This window comes from Aethalodelphis obliquidens, unplaced genomic scaffold (assembly GCF_003676395.1).
Source record: "Aethalodelphis obliquidens isolate GAN/ISIS:26980383/991018 unplaced genomic scaffold, ASM367639v1 scaffold32, whole genome shotgun sequence".
In the NCBI taxonomy this organism is placed as follows: domain Eukaryota; kingdom Metazoa; phylum Chordata; class Mammalia; order Artiodactyla; family Delphinidae; genus Aethalodelphis; species Aethalodelphis obliquidens.
This window is the reverse complement of record NW_020837976.1, coordinates 7,099,472-7,118,022: the sequence shown is the minus strand read 5'-3', so window position 1 is coordinate 7,118,022 and position 18,551 is coordinate 7,099,472. Positions and strand designations below refer to the sequence as shown.

Below are 18,551 nucleotides of genomic sequence, written 5' to 3'. Positions count from 1 at the left end.
TTGTGATATCACTCAGCTCTTTTGAGCTATGTAAAGAATGAATCACAGTGACATACGTTATAAATTCTGTGATAAATGGGACTATGGTTGATTTTTTGCGTTCACTGTATAAAAGGAAAACTCAGATTGTATCTTTCCAGAGAGTGCTGTGATATAAAGAATCAACTCTGAATCATCTGTGAATGATCATGGTGCACAGAACAATATAATTTTCTCAAGTATCTATGCATGAACATGTGTTGCTTTTGTAATAGAAAGCTAAATATGTTATTTTTAAATTTTGTGGATAAATGAAAATTAAAAAGGAGAAAGATTTAATAAGCATTTGGTGGCTTGTTGGTTATGCCATATCATTAAAATGTGACTTAACTTTTGGAACCAACTAATCATTCCTCTTGTGGTAGCTGAATCCACAGCCTTAAAGAATTCCATGTATTTCTCTAGAACTTCTCTCTAAAGAACTAAATAGGCTTTACTGACATCCTTTTCTTAGTCCTCTGGCATTTTTTGAGGACAGTGGAATTCTTTCTCTTCTACAGATGAAAAAGCATGTAAAGACATGAAGTGGCATGTTTAAGATTATTCAGCCAGCCATTGACCTGGCAAGAGAACACAGGTATCCATAGCTTAATAAATACTTTATCAACTGCCTCTATTTTCACTGGAGGAAAGGGTACAGTCAATATAAGTTTAGATACTAAAGATGTCTTACTATCGTCTAAACACTGACAGTTGTATTTCAGAACTTTCCAGAAAGCAGAACTTTGCTTTTAAAAGGACATGAGGGCAAAAGCTTGGTACCACTAAACGTTACCAAAGTCTTCAGTATGATTTGTTTTATTTTCTGAAGAGAGGTTTAGCTTGAGAAATAGGCAGTCTGACTTTTAAATAATCCAAAGTGGTACCCCATAAATACTCACACTTCTGCTGTAGAAGGTAGATTTCTTGAATAGCATGCAAATCATATTTTCTCAGATACAGGTGATCTTCAAGCAGGACTCACGAAATCAACTAGGAAACCTGGACTCTGGGAATGAGTAGGCAGAAGGTGGTTCGAGAACTTTCAAGAGCCAGGTTCACAGGAGAAAGGCTCTGAGCAAAACGCGTTGTAGTCCTGGTCTTGCTATTATCAACTTCTGAGATAATTCAAAAATGAATTAGTTTTCCTGTATGAAATCAATATATTGACATTGACTATACTGTTCCTATGAATACTTCCATATTCTCAGATTTGTTTTTATGCATTTCATAAAGCCACCAAATTTTTTATTACTTTTATCAGCCTGTGTGTTACTTACAGAGCCATTACGATCTACATGAGAGATTTCGGGTTGTTCTGTAAAATTTGAGCCTCCCGAATAAAACTCTGATTAAAAGTCTCGGCTTCTTTTTTTTTTTTCAATTGCAGACAGAACTGGAGGAGGTGAGAGGAACAGTCACTGAGATTCCTGAGTAACTCCACTCCAAATCCTCAGTGGAAATAATCATACTTCATACATGTACAGATGAAAAGCTAAGCTCCTGGGCTTCCCTGGTGGCGCAGTGGTTAAGAGTCCGCCTGCCGATGCAGGGGACAGGGGTTCGTTCCCCGGTCCAGGAAGATCCCACATGCCGTGGAGCGGCTGGGCCCGTGAGCCATGGCCGCTGGGCCTGCGCGTTCGGAGCCTGTGCTCCGCAGTGGGAGAGGCCGCAACAGTGAGAGGCCCGCGTACCGCAAAAAAAAAAAAAAGCTAAGTTCCTAGTGTGTTGCTCTGTGTTCATATCAGGCTTTCTTAAGAAATTCTGGTATATTATCCACATTTGGGAGAGAGGGGAAAAAGAACCTCAGAAATGTTCAGAAACTCACCCAAGTTCATGGAGCTAAGTCTACCTGAATTCAAATCCATAATCTGTTTATTACACCCTTCCACCTTCCAGAAGGGGATTTGGTGGTGCTCCTCCTAATACACGGGCCGCTTGTGAATAACTTCCCTCGTCATGCAAATGTATAACAAACTCATTTTCTCACTTCCTTGACTGTATATACTTCAAGTGATAAATTTGGTGATATTTTCCATAAAAACTTTGAGTTTCATTTTCAAATACTAAAAAAAAGAAAGGTAAATAATATTTCCAAACTAGAGTGGATTTTTTTTAAAAAGCCAGGTTTTTCTTCTAGTATTGGAACAGATCATGACTTCTCTCGGTGAGGATCAGATGAACGGATGGCTTGCACTTGGCTATAGGTTATATCAGAGATAATGACTCTTGAAATGCCAGAATCACACTAAGTCCCGTGAGATGATTGCACTGAGAAAGGCACCTGAGAATGGAGACCAGTGAAAGGAAACGCAGACTTACATCTCCAATCAGACATACTTTGAAGAACAAAATACCTGAGGGAAATACTAGACAAATCCCCAGCATTATTAAATTCTCCTTTTCTTGTGTTTAAACCATCCTCATTCCACATAGGTGAATTTTTCTAAAGTTAAAAGAGACTCCGTAGGGGAGACTGGGAGTAAGACTGAGTCCCAGCCAGCGTTCTCTACTTGCCCGCTGGTAGCCTTCTGTACGTCTTTAAGCCTCAGTGTTCCTGTAAAATGAGGGAGTTGCACAGACCGCCTTTACGTTTCATTTACAACAGTCCATGACTCTAAAAGGCCTATGAACCCAGGGAAGGTCAGTTTTAACAGACTAAAGCTGGCTGGGGAGAAACCTGCAAATGTGACGGCTACTTCCTAAGGGACAAGGGATAATCCCACCTTGCCCTGGAGATGGGGAGAGAAAGGGGGAAGCGTGGAGGGTCTTGAGTTAACATTTGGGAAGGACACTCAGCTGGGTGTCAGAGGCCAAGACTAGTGTGTGTCCTGCCCCAGAGGTGTGTGTGTCTGGGAGGAGTGTGTGTGCAGACTTGACAACTACTGTTTGCATTTCTTTCCAATGTCAGGATCCTTTTAGAAAAACATTCACGTAATGTATGTTTAGCAACTCCTGTTTGAGAATACACACCAGAAAAAAAAGTTATTATGACTTTTCTTTGAAATGAACATTTAAAAAGGAATCATCATGGCATTTACATGCATATGAAAACTTGCCATGAGTGCAAGAGGCGTCATTTATTCAGTCTGTCTGTAATGTTTGATGCAGGTATTCATTTGCAGACCTCTTGTAGTAAATCGGCAGCAGTGCCTAGGTCAGAAATCAAGGGATTAGGCTGATTTTCAGTGTTATGAGTCCAGCCTTAGTTTTAATTATTATTTTTCTGGTTTTCCCCCTCTTTCCCCCCTTCCCTCACAATCAAGCTGTTTCTCTGAGTCACTGCCTAAGTCCCTGCAGCCCTGGAGCTGAGCAAGCTGATAGGAAGTCTTCAGACTGGCAATGCCTTGAGGAGAAGCTGAAATCCTGACCGCTGGGTCACCACTTGCCCAGAGAAATGAAAGGCCCCATTAGATTACCTTTAGAATGGTGCAATGAAAGTACCATTTGTGTTGGGTGTCAAAGTCAATACTAGATCTACTTTCATTAGCATCAAATGGATGCACAAGTCTCCAATAAGTTGATTTGAGACTAGGCTATCCCTTCTTGTGATCAAAGGCTGATTAGCAAGGTTCGGCTGACCACGTGATCAGGTTAAACTCGGGCAAGATTCCAAAGCAGTCCATACCATTGAAGAGTGAGAGGCATGGAAGCTGGACATAAAATAAAAAAGTAAAAAAATAAAATGCTGCCAATGCTTACCTGTCTGATTGAAATCTACTGGAGTCAGAGAATTAGTTGACTGACAGGCATTCCAAAGCAGATTTTGAAGTCATAATAAGAGTTTAATTTATAAGGGGCAAGGTGTTTAAAGCTTCAAGCAAATAATACTAACAAGCAATAGTTATTCATGCTGAAATCTCTTCTACCTTTACATTAATCATAATGGCAATAAACATCAGTGGCTATTGCTGGGAGTGGTGAGGATGTAAGTAAAGCCTCAAGTCCAGGATCACAGCTTAATTCTTAGGCATAGAGATGGGATCTATAAATTCCACTTTGGAATACAACAAAGGATATCCCCATATTGCTACTAAGTGTTTTACTATTATGCATGACTCCTTGAAAGTGGAATTTATAAATACCCTATTGCGAGGAGTAATTTTAGGCCAATCAGCCATAGTATGACAATAATATCTAGCAAAGAAGGAAGAGAAAGAACAAGTGGGGCCTTTTGTCTTTAAATTTAATTAACATGACCTTCCTTATCCTTTTGAAAAGAAAATCCAGAAAAAATTTTTGAATTTCATTTAAGGCCTACAATATTATGTTTTAATTAAAATTGCATAAACTTCCCTATGAATATTGAATTTTGAAAAGCCTAGCCAGCGACAGTACATTATTAAAAGCTACATCACTTACGTCAAAGAAATTAGTACTTGATTTTTAGAGATTCATTATCAAGTTCTTAAATGATCAGTATCCTGAAACTCAAATTCAAATAATCTTAATACTTCAGTTACCCAAAGCAGAAGAGTAATGTACATTAACCGCAACGAAGTTCGATGACCTCCGAAGTGCTGAAACGCTTAGAAAAAAAACCGTATTTTTATTTACCTGAAAAAACCTAAAAAAAAAAAAGTTCTGACAAAAACTTAATACCTCGCCAAAATCAATTGCTCCTCACCCTTCCCTCCATTCCACAAATGCTTGTGACCCAAACTTGTAAAGTCTCTCACTTTTTGTGAACCACCCCAAGTTCATGCCTTAAAAGGAGGAAGCAAATATCCTTTACTTGGTGCGAACTCTGAATCAGTCATTCATGTCTCAGATAATCCTATTTTCACGGCAAGTTCTGGTTTTAGGTCGTTTTCCCTTTTCTCTTTCTTTCTTTACTTTCTTTTGTTGTTATGGGGGGGGGGGGGTGTACGGAGGGAGTCAAAGTCCCTTAGACCGTTTGCTAAAAATTGTGAACAGTATCGCTAACGAGTAGAAACAGACAACAGGAGATTTCAAATAAAATAACACGCACTCTCAACCCCCCAGAGGGAAAAACAACAAAACAAGCACACACAAACTTGGGCTGTTCCAGCACATCCGCAACGGAGGGAGAGGTGCGTGCGCCCGAGAGAAGCCACGGGGCCTCCCCCCTCCAGGCCCGCAGGTGGCTCGCGGCGAGCGCCGCAGACAACAATGGCCAGGATGGGCTTTGCCTGCGTCGCCAGTTTGCTGTGTCGGCCCCTGCCCAGAAAAACAGCCAGAACAGAAAGAGAAGCGTGCGTGAGGCGACGGAGAACACATTCCCTCTCCAAAGCCTAATCTCTGATTTCCCTTCGCGGTCCACAAATGAACCTGCCACCAATCAAGTTCCTGCGCAAGTTCTTTTCTTTCCCGCAGCCCCTCCACCTGCCGGGGCGGTGCTCTGCGCACCCCAGGCCTCCCTCCGGCGACCCCCCGCTGGCTGCAGCAAAAATGGGGCGCTTCGGCTGGGCGGGGGCGGGCGGCTGCCGCGGATCCGGCCGGCTACCGCTGCAGCTTGGTGGCCTCCGATTGGCCACGACGCGGGCGGGGAAGCTCGGCGGAGGAGGGAGGCGGGGGCGAGGGCGGCGGCGGCGGGAGGAGATCCGAGCGGGGAGCGGGCTGCGCAGCCAGGCAGCTCTCGGGGCGGGCGAGCGCGGGGAGAGCGGCGGCGGCAGCTCGCCCTGGTCGCGCTCGCGGAGGACGAGCGGGGCGCGCAGGCGGCGGCGGCGGAGGGGGTTGGGGCGGCGCGCGCGAGTGAGCGGCGCGGGGCGAGAACCGGCGGGCGGGTTCCCGGCGGGCGGGAACCAGCAGGGGCAGCCGCGGCGGCAGCTACGCGGGACGGAGCCGCGGCAGGAGCGGCCGCGCCGGACCCTGGCCTCACCCCCGCGGGTCGAGGCCAGAGAACAGTCTCCAACTCTCCCAGGGACCGGAAAGGGGAGCCCAGAAAGGGTCCTCAGCCCACACGCAGCGGGGGCGGCGGGACAGCTGCCCTTTGTGGGCGCAGCGCTCACGGCCCGAAGCGCCCTCCCCGCGGCGCTTTCGCCGCCGTCTTCGTCGTGCCGAGCGGCCCTGGAGAGGGGACCCGGAGGAAGCAAAACCCTGAGACCGAAACCTCGCGTTGCGGAGCTCCTGGGGGGTGCCAGCCGCTCTTCTTCCACCTCCGCATCCTCCACCGGCCAAGGTCCCCGCCGCCTGCATCCCTCCTGGCTTCCGCTGCGCTTTGGGCAGAGCAGCCGGCGCTGCCACCGCGGCCCCCCCCACACACACACACAGAGACACCCTCACGCGTACGCCCGCCTTCTCCCCCGCCCCCTCCCCAGCTCCTTGATCTCTCGGTCTGTTTTATTACTCGCGTTGCGAGTCCCGCGGACTCCGCGGCCCGCTATTTGTCATCAGCTCTCTCTCCATTGGCGGGGAGCGGGGAGCAGCGGCGAAGGGGGTGGGGTGGGGAGGGAAGGGAAGGGGGTGGAAACTGCCTGGAGCCGTCTCTCCGCGCCGCTGTTGGTGCTGCCGCCGCTGCTGCCGCCGCCGCCGCCTCCGGCTCCTCGCTCGGCCCCTCTCCGCCTCCATGTGCCGGATAGTGGGAGCGCCGCGGACCCTGCTGCCGCTGCTGGCGGCCCTGCTTCAGGTACGCGGCGGTCCCCGCGGGCCGGGCCGCGGGCGGGGTGGGGCGGGCGGCGCCGGGTCCCTTTGTTCCCCGCGCCGCTGCGGGGCCCGGCTGCGCACCCGGGAGGGGAGTTGCCGCACCAAGCGGGCGGGAGCTGCGCAGACACTAGGCTTGGGCAGGGCGCAAGGGCAGGGCTGCCGGAGCCAGCCGGTCTCCCGCGCCTCTCTTGGCGGGTCCCGAAGGGGCCGATCGCGGGCTCCCTCTGCTCCTGCGGGGTCAGGCGAGCTCGCGGGGCGGGGGGTGTCCCTAGGCAGCAGAAAGGTGAGGTAGGATAGCACTCCGGTTTTGCAGTTTTCCGCGCTTCTCGCCCTTAGCATTGAACTTTGCTCCATTTTTTGTTTGTTTATTTCTGCAGGGATGGGTCGCGAGTTTGCAGTAGGAATTCTCACTCTGGTATCTTAGTTACGGGACTTGCTTCCACCCCACCTCACCCTGGCACCCGCGCGCCTCCCGGTGCCCAAGGGCTCCCCCGTCCTATTGTCTTTATCGCAGCTTAGAGTTGCTTCTTATTTTTGTTTTCCTGCCCTCACAATTTTTTTTTTTGAGTCGGTCCTACCTGAAAAGAAAACCTCACCCCCTAGCCCCAAAGAGTCTACGCGGGTCGGCGCCTCCGCACCCAGCCCCTGGCCCGCACGCCCCTTATCCCGCCGGGCGGGGAGAAGTTCCGTTACTCGGCTTTTATTCTTCTCCTGTCCGGCTGCCTCTGCCCTGCGTGCGCCCTGGGGGCGCCTTTACTTTTCACGCCTTCGGGAGAGTGCCAGACAGCCTTTCCCTGCAGTCGGTACCGGGAGGCTCCTCCGCGGCAGGAAGCACCTGCTCCAGACTGGTCGCAGCCTCCCTCCCCACTCCGCGCCGCGGATCCCCAGTCCGGCCGAGCGCCCAACTTTCCCGCGGCGTCCGCCCGGAGGATGTACCGAGGCCCCTCCCGGCTGGCCAGTCGGGTCTTGTGAAGCGACGCCACGCGCCGCGGCTGCGACACCCGCGCTGGGCGGGGTCCGGGCGGGGGTCGCGAGTCTGACCCCGCGAGCGGCGGGGGCCCCAAGCAGCTGCGGGAGAGGGGCGTGTCCGCCTTCACTTTAGGGCAGGATCTTCAGGGGAATCCGCCTGAAGGGCCCCCAGCGCACCGCCGACGGCTAGGAGTGGCCGGCCGGTGGCCGCTCCAAAAAGTGCGGGCGCGGCTTGGAAGTGCCTTTGCCACCGGGGCGACCGGGGCAGAGACAGATGGTGCGGATCGTCCCTCTCTGTGGTCTGCGTGAGTCAGGGCCTGGCGCGCTCCGGCCGCGGGCGCCGGGGGCTGGATCGGGCTGGCGCCCGCGGTCTCTCACACTCCCTCCCGCCACCCCCTAGAGGGGTGTGGGCCGCGGCTGCGCCGAGCCCTGTCCATGGTGCGCCGGCTCCGCGCTCTCCTCCCCCGGGTCCAGTTCTCCTACTTTCCGGCTTTCTCCCTCCCACTGGCTCCCGGGCCGCCCGGGTCCCGCCGTTCCTTTCTCCTTTCTTGGGTTTCTCCTTTTGTTCTTATCATCTCCAGCTGGTCTTTTTCTTTCCCCTTCCCCCATTCGCCAGTCCGCTCCCCCTCCCCCGTCCCCATTCTCTCTCCTGACTCGGGGGTTTCAAAACTGTTAGACATTTTGGCCTCTGCACTTTTGGGGAGTGGATGGAATTTCTCCTAACTTGGGGGAGGAGACCTGCCAGTCACTTGCTAACAAAAGTACCTCCTGTTATAAAACCGCCCTTTATTCTTGGAGCGCACACTCATTATTTCACCTCCTGTCACTTCATTTATTGTTTCTTCTTTTAAAATGGGGTTTATTGAAGAGGTTAGGCTGAATGGGGAAGAAGGAGAAAAGTGCTACTTCAAGTGTTTGAAGTTAAGGGGAAAGCAAGATAAACTTAACCCTGTGGACATCAGGTTTTTTTAAAACAAATATGTCATAGATTAAACAAATCTCACTTTAAAAAACATTATGTTTTGGATATCATGGCATGGTCTGACTTATTTACAGGCAACTTATAATAAGTCCTAAGAGTGTGAGTCCAGCAGTGGATGGTATGCTCACCAACTTTTTGATCTGAAAGTAAGTTTTAATTGAATACTGTGCAGTGAAGTTAGGACAGGAGGAGACGTTTGTTGGTCGCTAATAACATGGGACTAAAGTGTGTACCACTGGAGCAATCTCATTTCCTCTTTGAGTCATCTGCCTTGAAACCAGGTGTGGATTTTGTAGGTCATTTTCTTTTATTTCCTTAAGCATTTTTAAAATACATCATTTATAAACGTCAAATCACGCCCTTCCCTTTTCCATTGTATGTTCTTTCTCAGTTTCTTCCAAGCCAATGTCTTGTTGACTTTTATAAACCTCGAGGAAAGGGGAGATTAAAACTTTGTCATCAAGTTTGGGTTATTCACGGGTTCGAGTCGAGCAATAACATTGAGTGGTTTGCAAGGTCATTAGAAGTGGAAGCAGAGCAGTTTATGCAACACGAGTTTTAGGGTTAAGTGCACCTTGTGGATTGTACACACTGAGATTGGAAATGACTTTGTGCTAATGGTCTGATTTACACACCAGAATAACACAGATCTATCCGCAAGGTGAAAATGGCCCCTCTGCAGTCATCTGCTATTAAAAGTCTAGGTTTTTGTTTGTTTGTTTGTTCATTTGTTTTCAGGCCAGACTAAGGAGTCATGAGTTTTAGAAAAGAGAATGAGTAGGTTGTTAGTGTAGATAACGGAGCCGCCTTATTTTTTTCAGACCAGTTAAAGAAGAATAATTGAATATTCAAAAGGACTTTATCCCTTTAATTAACTGAAGTGTTCTTTTACTTGGAACACTTTTTTCACTTTGAGAGAATCTTTACTAGTTGAGTTATTCTGTTACCTAGATTTACATAATTCTAGTCAATTTTGCATATTATGATATTCAGGTTTAAGATTTTCTCTATTCTTCCTCATTTTAGCTTGAGGCATTAGCATCGTCCTGTTTTTAAAAAAAGCAGAATTTGAGCATTAAACTTCACTGATCAAGGGATATCACAAAGTTATGACAAGCTTTCCTTTTAAATTATACAAGTGACTTTCAAATCCTTAAATAGATTTATCATCAGGAATAAAAACCAATTTTACTTTTACTACCCATCCAGTAATGAATAGATTAGAAGCCTGCTTTGTTTTTCTAGTTCACATTTTAATTGCATAGCTGCATTGTTCTAATTTAAATATGTTTGTATGGGTTATGAAGAATCAAGGACACCTCCTTAAGATTCACAGATATTCTAGATTCTTAGTCTTATTGCCTTGGTTCTGCTTTCAACCCTGGATGAGGATGTATGAAAAAAGATGCACAAACCATATGTGATTTTCACCTATTAAGTATAGACGTTCAAGGCATTAATATTCAACACGTGAAATGTAAAAAAAAGCTTTGTTTTAGAATGTGGAAAATCTAGGATACAATAATCATTTTAAGTATAGACCATATATGTATTCACCATGTTTATTTGATTTTCAACAGCTTTGTAACAAGTTCCTATGAAATTAAGAATTAACATAGTTGGTGTTCACAGTTTATTCCACTTATGCGTCTCTGCCCTTTTTTAAACTTGTGGCATGTGGCCATGACTAACAAGTGGTGCATTGCACATGTTCTAGGGGTGATTTGAAAAATAATTTGTGTATCCTAAAATATTATAAACATATTTTAAAATTATATACATAAATTAAAATTATATATAATTTTTTAGGCCTTAATTGCAAGTTCAAAATTTACTTACAAAGTAGACTTTCATACCTTCATCAGAGTCTACCCTGACCTTCTTCTAAAAGTTTGAACTGAGATTTTAAGGGGAAATTCTTTTAGATAGTTTGTATTTTTTACGTGTAGAGACTCAATTCTTCTTGGAACAGATTATTTTGGTGACAGTGTATTGCACCAAACTGTCCTTAATTTCCGTTTTCATTAAAAAATCTTCAATTCTTAAATCTGTTGCGCCTCATTAAGCTTTAGGGTTATTAATTGTGAAATGTCAGGACTTAAAGCAACAGTTAATCTTGCTTTAAAACGCCTTCAAAAAAATCCTCATCCCCATCGTGTTTTCAAAGGGATAGTCTCAAGTTAGAAGAGTGATTTAAAAAAAAAATCAGCTGTTATTTAAGAAGTGTAGTGTTTGTATGTACTTTCTATGGGTTTGCCCAAGTTAACATTATTCAAATTTGCTCTTTGGGCTCAAATACAAAAATTAATCAAGTTTAAGCACTGCACAGACTTGTGGTGAATTTCATCAGCCATTTAAAAAATATGATAGATTTGGAATTTGGGTTTTGTTATTTGAGTAATTATTTCACATCTGCCATGAGTACACCTTCTAGAATCTATTTTCAAGTTGGGTTAAGAACTTTAAGCTGAAACATAATTTGTACCAACAAATCATTACGCCTCACATTTCTGTTTTTTTCCTTCTACAAATTTATTTTTGTTTGAATTTTTCAGTAAATTATGCCAGTTAATTTGAGCGGATGATAGTCTTTGTGTATTTAACTAAATGTAGATAAGTTTTAAATTAAGCAAACCTATTCATGCCAGGGAGGAAGTATATACAGATAAATATTGTAGTAAGAGCTACATCTTCTGCATATACCAAGTGATGAGTTTAAAGTAGGCAGAAGGTGAATTCAGGATCTAAATGGGACCTTGTGAAAAATTTGAACTTAAAGATTATGATTTGTGTTACAATCGAGTTTTTAAGCTCTATTTTAGATTATGCGTAAATACTGCTCTGTTTTTCCATCTTACTCTCTTTAGGACCCAGTGTACTTCCTTGTCTGAGCTTCCAACTGTACTTACAGCAGGCAGGCTCTTGGGTTGCATATATATGCGCAGTACGTAGGTTGAGGACTGCTATCTACATGCGTTCCCTGCAACATTTACCACAATTTGGCATGAACTGTCAATTGATAGTTAATTGATAACTTTGTGTGTGTCATCCAAGGTGGTTTGGGCACAAAGAGTATCATAGCTTTGTTCTGTGCAAGTGAGCTGCCCTGACATAGTGTCAAGGTCAAGAGCTAGTGTCAAGGGCAGAAAGCCTGGGGTTCTAATCCGGTCCAGATGTAGTTTAGTCTCTTAAACTCTGCTGACCTCATTTTCCTCAATAATAAAACCTCGGGCCTGGTTGGATTAGTTGATCTCTAAGGGACTTTCTAGTTCTGTGACTCTTGGGACTGCTTAAAATATCCCAAAATGATTCCTTTTCAAAGACTTTGGAATGACTTTAATAACTAACCTGAAATGCAGAGATTTTTCAGGTATTCAGAGTGATAGAGTATGATTTTTGAGGGCTATTGACAATAGTTTATCATATATGATAGCATATCATTCAGCATTAAGAATATAGCTCTTTTGGATGGACCTAGAGATTATCATATGAAGTGAAATAAGTCAGACAGAGAAAGACAAATATCATATGATATCACGTATATGTGGAACCTAAAAAAATGCAAATGAACTTATTTGCAAAACAGAAATAGACTCACAGACATAGAAAACAAACTTATGGTTACCAAAGGCAAAAGGGGGGAGAGATAAATTAGGAGTTTGGGATTAACATATACACACTACTATGTATAAAGTAGATAAACAACAAGGACCTACTATATATAGCACAGGGAACTATATTCAGTAGCTTGTAATAACCTATTAACGAAAAGAATCTGAAGAAGAACTTATATACATATATATATATGTATGTATGTTTAACTGAATCACCTTGCTGTATACCTGAACTAACACAACATTGTAAATTAACAATAAATAATAGTTCTTTTTTAAAAAAAATATGGCCTCTTGACCTAGCAAGTTCTTCTCTAGTCATTTTTACAGATATGTCTGTATTCATGATGTATGCATGATGTATATATTTACACATACAGGGATTTGCATTGAAGCATTGTTTATAATTACAAAAGATCAGATTAGATGGTCTCTGAAAGTCCGGTAGGGACTGATTTAATAAATTGTGGAATAATGTGCAGTCAGATTTGAGAACCCCTGCTGTGTGGAACAAAACATTTTAGTTCTACTTACAGTTCAAGAAAATTATTGTTAAACCACCTAATGTTTTAGCATAATCACTAGGTATCTACCTAGAAAAGCTTCAGGGAAGGACAGCCAAAATCATCAGTGGGATTTCAAGGCCTCTGAATGAAGAGGAATTGGACATAGACCACAGAGAGAAGCTATAACTGAAGAACAGAAAATCAATGAGAGTAGAAATAAGATGAAGATGACATACACTAACACTAGAACATCCTAAAGTTGGGTTGAGAACAACCCGTAGCAGGCTGAGCTTATAAGTAAGTCCAAGGAAAATTGGCTAAATTTAATGGGTAGTTATGTAATAGATAGTTTGCATGTTGTATCATGGAATGACCACACTGTGCTGAGTTATCTGTGCCCGAGAGATTATACTAGTTGGTTAAACCATTAAGATATTTCTTACATTCTCTTGACTGATTGAATATTTAATTTTTAACCTGTTCTGATAGTGAAAAGGTAGCCTAAAGTGGACCTTACTAGTACCTAGAACTTGAGATGCAGAAGAATGTTTAGTATTAGAATCAGATGTTTTCGTCTACAGCCTCAATTAAGTAAGATATTCAACTTTCTCAGGTAGCATTGGGAGAATTCGTGGTGTAATGCTTTTAAAACAGCTTGAGTCATTTAAAAGGAGGTGTTATTATAAACATAATATGGCATTCATAATCCAGTAACTTGGAGAAGTATTTGATCCATGATCTGTTCTTAGATTTTCTTTTGCAAAATATACCTACCTATACTAAAAATAAATAAATAAATCCTGGAATAATAGTGTACTTCTGTACTCCTACGTACTGTTATTTTAATATTGTTTTTTATGTTAATTTTAAAAATTAACTTGACCGTAGCATACTTATGTACGACCATATAGTTTTATATTTTTATGGTCTTAGTTTTAATGTTTGTTTTTGTGTTTTTAAAAAAATTGTACTTGACCATCATAATTTAAAACATTCATGTGGAGTTTCCCCACCCCATTCTGTATATAATTCAGTGTTTTGGTGAATTAAGGAATTAGTAAAAAAAAAAAAAAAAAAAAAAAAATTAAAGGATCATAATTTGGAATCTTTATTATTCCAGAAATTATTGGAACTAGAAATGTGAAATGACTCTCTTTATCCTCATTATTATAATAAATTTTGAGTTTATTCAACTTTCTTCTATTGCATTAAATATCAAAATTTGTAAAATTCTGGCAAAGGGAAATCTAAATTGTAGGGACAGGAAATAGTTTAGTGGTTTCTGGGGCTGGATATGGATGGAGACAAGAGATTGGTTACAAAGGGGCATGAGGGAATTTTGTGGGTGACAGGAATGCTCTAGAACTTGACGGTGGTGGTTAGGTGAATGTATAATTTTTGAAACTCATTGAACTATACTCTTAAAATGGATGCATTTTATTGTATGTAAATCATACCACAATAAAATTGGTTAAAATATAAATGACAATTCACACATTAAAAAAAAAAGTATCGAATTTCGTATTACTGCTTCCAGTAAGGAATCTAAGGAATGCCCTTTCAGTGTTTTTTTTTTCCCATATGCAGTTCTAAGACATTTCACAATTTATTTTATTTTTAGTAATAATCAGTAGGTCATTCATATAAGTCAGAAGAGCACACATGCCAGATAAAACTATTTGAAACTTTAGATATTTGCTGTCACCTCTTCAAATATTTTTTTTAAAACCAACGTCTGGTAGTACTAAACCTTAAAAATGAAATAAGTTTAATTGTAGGGAAGGAAATTAACATGTTACCTCAGTTAATTATTTCTATAACCTTGTAACATAGGTGGTTTTATTTTCATTTTAGAGACTATCAAAGAGGGAGTCAGACAGTCTGAGTATTTATTGTGAGAGTGCATAGTAGAACCATATCTGGTTATAGCAGAGTTAAGCCTGACTGCAGGGCCCAAGGTGTTTTCCCTCCACCAGGCTGGGACCCTTTTAATATGATATTCAGGGAATGAATATCGAATTAGAGGGAAATTTCAATTCCTCACTACTGAGTTTATAAGGTTTTTGTAAAGTAGTTAACTTTTGAGTTACATTCTCTATTTAATTTTGACCTTAAATAGTTTGATTTATTTTGGCATCTGAAACCAAAATTTAATGCTTGGTTAAGATTTTCATTCTTTTTTTTTTTAATATGTTCCCTTAGAGAAAGAAGAAAAAAAATCTTAGGTAAATGATTCATAATCAGTTTTATAATGTTCTTCAGATTGTCTTGATCAACAAATAATGTGTTGGTAAGTACTCAAAAAATATCTTTTTGTGTGTGAATCCTGGAATTTAAAATACTTTCTAAGAGCCAAGAAAGCCTCAGGCTACGCATGGTTGTTTTTGTTTTTTAGGTTTTTTTTTTTTTTGAAACTGTGTTTTTTCAATAAAAGTAAATTCAAGAGATTCTGTCATTGTGTTAAAACATTTTAATGTTTAATGGCACATTTTCCATGTTTGAGTAATTCGAATTACTTCTCCCACAAATGAAACCAGTTGACATCTTTTAAAAATATATACATCCACATCTACAACAGGTTTTTGTGTGACTGTTTTGTGGCGTGACTGAGTACACGCTGATTTGTTTGCTGCCCAGAAAGCCTAGAACTATTTTGTTTGTAACTTGACGTATCGTTGGTGGGTGGATACACTTGGCTTGACTATAATAGCAAACAAAATGTCTCTTAGTTGGTTGGGGAGCTGTTAAGCGAACTCTGAAATAAATCACTTAAAAAACATTAAACTTATTAAGTTAAAGGCTATGATTTAATCCCTATGCTTAACACAAATCTTTAATAAATCAGAGGCTGTGGCTACTTTAATTTTTTTTCTTTTGTTGTCTTAATTGGTTAACACAACAGTTCAAAGTCTGCAGTTCATTCTTTATGGCTTTCTGGTCCAGTTAGTAAAGAAAAGTGTGTTCTCTGCAACCAAAATATTAGTCTTTCACAGCTCCTTTGGTATACACCCCCACAAGAGCAACTCCAAGATTGGGTTCTCATGTCTTGCTTCTCATATTTCAGGAAATTCAAATTTTAAATTTCACACACACAGACACACACACACACACACACACACACACTCACTCTTTATGAAAGTATCAAATGTATACGGGACAGTACACGTATAAGTGGATAGCCTGCTGAGTGTTCATTAATTGATCATAGTATTTAATCAGCACTCAGTCAAGACACAGCATTCCAGCATCCCAGGGGTACCCTCTCCAATTTGAGCCATCTCTTCAGTGGTTACTATTTACTTGACTTCTAATGGCATATATCAGTTTAGCTTATTCCCATACTTTATGAAGTCGTACACTGTACGCCGTTTTGTAGCTGGCATCTTTCACTCAATTTGTAGAATCATCTGTATATTTGTATCTTATATATTTTTTAATAGTCACAAAATTAGGAAAGGCTCATGGACTCTATAGAAGGATCTGGGGGATGAAGGAGGGTGAAAGCTGAGTTAAAAACAAAAATAAAAACAGGCTGTTTCATTGCAGCTAAAGGTCACTTCAGTGTTCATGGTGTCAAACCACGAAACACCTTTTGTGGATTTTCCTACCTAGATATCTTCTTCTTTAGTTCTGGTAAATTGGCAATATTGTTCACCAAAAACCAAAGACATTTGGAATTTAGTAAGGTATAGCTTTTCTTGGCTTCCCTATATCAGAAGGAGGATGGAGACAAAGCACTAAATATCTTTTTGACTTGAAGTCTTAAAGCAGAAGGTTTGGGTGTTAAGACTAATCTTTTCAGTGATGCTTCTTAATACCTTCTCTGAGCTTCCTAGTGACCCACTTCTCAATGAGGTCCTACCCAGATTTGTTTTTAATTAATTTTTATTGGAGTATAGTTGCTTTGCAATGTTGTGTTAGTTTCTACTGTACAGCAGAATGAATCAGCCATACATATATATTTATCCCCTTTTTGGATTTCTTTCCCATCTAGGTCACCACAGTGCATTAAGTAGAGTTCCCTGTGCTATACAGTATGTTCTCATCAATTATGTTTTATACATAGTATCAAGATTTGTTTTTAATTTAAAAAAGGTTAAGTTGGGGGTTATAATACCACAGACTGCTAGTTTTCTGGCTGGTCAGTGCATCTTTGGGTATAGTTGATCCTCTTTTGTGTTTGTGTAGCTTTTTTAAATATCTGAGAGGTTGCCATGAAGGATGCGGAGCGCCATGCTTGTCCCAAGCTTTCTTTCTGAGGGCCTTTTCTCTCCATTTATAATACATGTTGAGTAGAGCTAGAATCTAGGTGGAGGATTCCATGCATAAGGATAAGGACTAAGGAATCCATATCCAGAGGGAATGGCCCACCAAGGGTCTGGTTTTTTTCAAGGCAGCTCTCATTCATTTATGTTTGTACATGAGTGGACTTCACAATATTTAGAAAGATTGTACTCTTGTGTGGCTTTAGCTTATTGATATCTAATTGGTACTTCACTTGTGTTCCGCCCTTACACATAGTTTTCTACCATAAAAGCAATTGTTTACATACAGTGTTTGTGTTTTCAGCATTAAATTTTATTTACAGTTCTGTCTTTTTTGTTTGACAGATAGCTAAGAACATTTGGGGAGAATCGCATAACCATTGATTTAATTTACCATCTGATTTATAGCTAAGTGCCTTGTAAATGAAGCTGAATTAAATCCGTGATTTGGTTTATGGTCTTTCCCTTTATTTGAGGCTGTCTCAATGGAGCTTTGTTTGAAAGGGGGATAGTGGTATATTTGAATGTAGATAACAACGGATTATGTGTAGATAGCTTATAACATTTTATGGCCTAGAATAAAGGCATTTTGGAAAACAGTGAGGTTACTTTTTCTAGTGTTTGTGTATGTAATGGATTTGTTAAGAATTGTCAAGACTCTGATATCTTATTTTCTGAAGTCTTGGTTCTTCATAATTAAAATAAATAATATATAATAATATACATAACATGTAATATGTATTATATATTATATGTAGGTTGTATATATTGGAATAAAATTATATATAATAAATTAAATATATATACATATGGTGTGTTTCTGGAATACTACTTTGGTGGGTATGCCAAGATATAAATTGAGACTGTCCACCTCCAAACACAGTCTTCTCAAACATCATGCTGTATCAAATTATATTTACCTCTTTATATTTCCACATTGAGATATTTTGCTTATCTGAAATTTACTTTTGTATTTGGTATGAAATAGGAGGTCTTTTTTTTTTTTTTTTTTTGCGGTACGCGGGCCTCTCACTGTTGTGGCCTCTCCCGTTGCGGAGCACAGGCTCCGGACGCGCAGGCCCAGCAGCCACGGCTCACGGGCCCAGCCGCTCCGCGGCCTGTGGGATCTTCCCAGACCGGGGCACGAACCCGTGTCCCCTGCATCGGCAGGTGGACTCTCAACCACTGCGCCACCAGGGAAGCCCCGAAATAGGAGGTCTTAACATGTGGGTAGCTGTCATTTGTCAAAGAAAACTTCTGGTTTTTCTAAACAAATGCTTCCTCTATTAAGTACAGGTTGCCATAGGCTTCTGGATGTCCTTTTTTCTCTCTCCAATTGTGCTGATTGCCTAGTGAGGCAGTGTGCACAATGGTTAAGAATGTTGGCTCTGGAGCAGGACGACCTGTTTGGGGCCCTGGTTTTGACACTTGGCTGTTGTGTGAAGTTGGACAGCATGTGTGGCGTTTCTATCACGCAGGATGTCTGTTTGTAAAATGGGGGTAATAAGTAGTATCTGTCATAAGGTTGTTAGGAAGAGTAGGTGGGTTAATGTATATACATCATTTAGAAAAGTGCTTTCATATGGTAAAC

General features: G+C 41.9%; 1 protein-coding gene across 1 annotated transcript in view; it reads left to right on the top strand.

The window, feature by feature from the left end:
• The first annotated feature begins 6,145 nt into the window (after positions 1 to 6,145).
• CDH2 (cadherin 2) overlaps positions 6,146 to 18,551 on the top strand; it is a 215,592-nt gene continuing 203,186 nt past the window's right edge. Inside the window, exon 1 of the mRNA XM_027127659.1 lies at positions 6,146 to 6,607. Within this exon, the coding sequence (XP_026983460.1) occupies positions 6,548 to 6,607 (60 nt within the window). The 5' untranslated portion in view covers positions 6,146 to 6,547. The remainder of the gene's footprint in view (positions 6,608 to 18,551) is intronic.